Here is a 2,442-nt window from a genome sequence, read left to right as displayed (position 1 = left end):
AAGAAGCTGAAAGTCCTGTTAAGAGACACTTTTGGTACAGGGAATCGGGGTCCCCAGCATTCCCCAACAGCCCAAGGACATCCCAGGGTAAGACAATGTCCAGCAGCACGGTTGTGTCACCACACCATCGCGTCAGTGCCCTGCTGAGGGGTCCCTGCTGCAGCAGCAGCTTTCTAGCCCCTTTTAAAAACTGGGACCCAGCCACATCCATCTCCCAGTGTCACTGTCACACAGGCAGAGCTCCCTGTGGCACGGATCCTTCGGGCACAGCCTCATCCATCCCCTGTCCTGCAGGAGAGGCCTGGGGTCCCCACCAGTGCACCAAGTCCTGCACACGTCACTTGAATGAAGGGTGGTGGGGCCCCAAGCAGGGATGTCACCTCCTGCCTTGTCTGAAGCTCCAGGTGGTGGCCCTGCCTGTGTCCTCTGCCCTGCTGTGCCAAGGGGAGGTGGCTGTGCCCGCCCAGCTCCTGCGGTGCCTCTGTCCTGCCCCGACAAGAGGGAGCCAGCGCCAGCACCGGCCTCCCTGGGGCCACTGTCCTCGTCCCCGGGCTGCACAGCGGTGACCTCACTTGCCCGCAGGGATCCCGTTCTCTCCAGCACCTGCCGAGCCGAGGGCCATCTCCATCCGACTCCTGGGAAGCTGTGATTCCCTGGGCTGTCCCACCGGGGCTGCGTCCAGCTGCACCACTGCAGAGAGAAGGCTCCTGTCACCCGCTCGGCCAGCGCTGGGACACGGGGCATCCTGAGGGCACTGGGGAGTGGGGCCAGATACCATCCCCACCCCATCCCACCTGCAGGATGGCAAAGGGCCCTGTATCCCTCGGGCCACCCCAGACAGAGGGAGGATGTTAGAAAGTCCCCGTCCCGGGACACAGAGAGGCCAAACCCACAGGGCGTCCCAGCCAGTGCAGGGGGACATGGGAACATCAACCTGCAGACCCACCCGGTCCACGGGACCCCCTTTGTGATTTCCCAAACCACTCAGGGATGGGAACCTGCGGCCAGGGACCTCATCCTGGGCTGGGTCCTGCTCCCTGAGCCACGGTGGCTGCGGTACCTGCTCGGCAGCTGTGCCGGGCGCGCACCTCCTGCATCGCCTGCTGGTTCTTGAAGCGCACGAGCCCCATGGTGATCTCAGCGTTCCAGCCCGGGTCCTCCTGGGCGCAGCGGAAGTCGATCTCGAGGCTGTCGTCCATCACCACCGTGAAGTAAATGTGCCGCTCCTTCCACTCCACGCACTCCACGGCCTTCATGCGGGCGAAGCTCAGCTCCTTGCGCCGCGAGCCCTTGGGCTCGAAGAGCTGCAGCCCCTTCTCCGTCAGCAGGCACCGCTTCTTCTTCCAGAGCTGCAGCAGCCCCCCGCTCCGCTTCTCCAGCACCCCCTCCCTCAGCACCTTCTCGGGGGTCATCACGGCTGCTCGGGCCCCCGGATCCTCAGCGCCCTGTGCCGGCCCAGCCGGGCATTACCCGCCGGGGGAATTCCAGCCTCTCCACACTGGAGCCGAGCACCCCGGGGCCGGGACCCCGCGGCGGCCGTGCTGCCCCCGGGGACTCGCCGCCCTCCGCTCCGGCTCTCAGCGGGGGTGATTCATGGGGTGCCCCATTCCGGCCGCCTGCCCCGTGCCGGGGCTCCGCTCCCTGCCCGAGCCGCGTGTGGGATCCGCGCTCCCAGGAGCTGTCGCTACTTGCCCGGCCGCTCTCCCACTCGCATTCCTGCCGCCTCGCCTGGCCCCTCCTGCTCTCAGGCTCCCTTCACGCCCAGACGAAGCCCGACCAGGCCCGGCGCAGCCCCGCTTCACCCGGGAGGAGCTTTTGGGGTGCCCGAGGGCAGGCGCAGCCTCAGGGCTTTCGTGTGAACAGGCAGGGTGTGGGATGGGGCTGCATGGCAGCGGTGCAGGGTGTGGGATGGGGCTGCATGGCAGCGGTGCAGGGTGTGGGATGGGGCTGCATGGCAGCGGTGCAGGGTGTGGGATGGGGCTGCATGGCAGCGCTGCAGGGTGTGGGATGGGGCAGGGCTCAGGGACTTCTGCACGACAGCCCAGGGTGCAGGGACAGATGTTGCAGGTGCAAGAGCAGCTCTTGGGGGTGCAGCCCCGTGGGCACAGGGCTATAGGGTGCAGTGCTAGTGGGGAGAGTGGGCTGTGGGGCACAGGACCGACTGGGCAGGGGGCTCTGTGTAAAATGCCAGCCAGGCAGGGGTACAGAGTGCAGTGCCACCGGGCAAGGGGGGCTGGGGGTTGCAGTGCCAGCCAAGAAGGCACAATGGGCTGCAGTGCCAGGGCAAGGGCTTCTGGTGTGCGGTGCCAGCTGGGACAGTAGGCTGTGCGTGCAGCACCAGCCAGGCAGGGGCTCTGGGGACTCCCGAGTGCAGCCCAGAAGGAGAGACAAAAGCAGAGAACGGACAGCAGCAATGGGGCAACCCCTGAAAGCCACCCACCC

General features: G+C 66.7%; 1 protein-coding gene across 2 annotated transcripts; it reads right to left on the bottom strand.

Annotated features, from left to right (window-relative positions):
* Positions 1-2,083, bottom strand: PHLDA3 (pleckstrin homology like domain family A member 3). 2 transcript variants are annotated; one of them, XM_068173118.1, is made up of 2 exons: positions 1,089-2,083; positions 1-690 (listed from the first exon to the last, which is right to left on the bottom strand). In XM_068173118.1, the coding sequence occupies exons 1-2, from the start codon at positions 1,410-1,412 to the stop codon at positions 184-186; spliced, it is 831 nt and encodes a 276-aa protein (XP_068029219.1). In that variant the 5' UTR covers positions 1,413-2,083; the 3' UTR covers positions 1-183. The 2 variants fall into 2 exon arrangements, with proteins under 2 accessions (XP_068029219.1, XP_068029220.1); XM_068173119.1 differs by having other exon boundaries at positions 437-690; positions 1,061-2,083.
* Positions 2,084-2,442: the final 359 nt, after the last annotated feature.

This window comes from Anomalospiza imberbis, chromosome 26 (assembly GCF_031753505.1).
Source record: "Anomalospiza imberbis isolate Cuckoo-Finch-1a 21T00152 chromosome 26, ASM3175350v1, whole genome shotgun sequence".
NCBI lineage: Eukaryota > Metazoa > Chordata > Aves > Passeriformes > Viduidae > Anomalospiza > Anomalospiza imberbis.
The sequence above is the reverse complement of the archived record's forward strand: the minus strand, read 5'-3'. Positions and strand labels throughout refer to the sequence as shown.

Coding starts and splice junctions, on each gene's coding strand:
- PHLDA3 (XM_068173118.1), bottom strand. CDS start 1,412: ATGACCCCCGAGAAGGTGCTGAGGGAGGGGGTGCTGGAGAAGCGGAGC. Junction 691..1,088: donor ACCAGCAGGCGATGCAGGAG/GTGCGCGCCCGG, acceptor TTCTCTCTGCAG/TGGTGCAGCTGGACGCAGCC.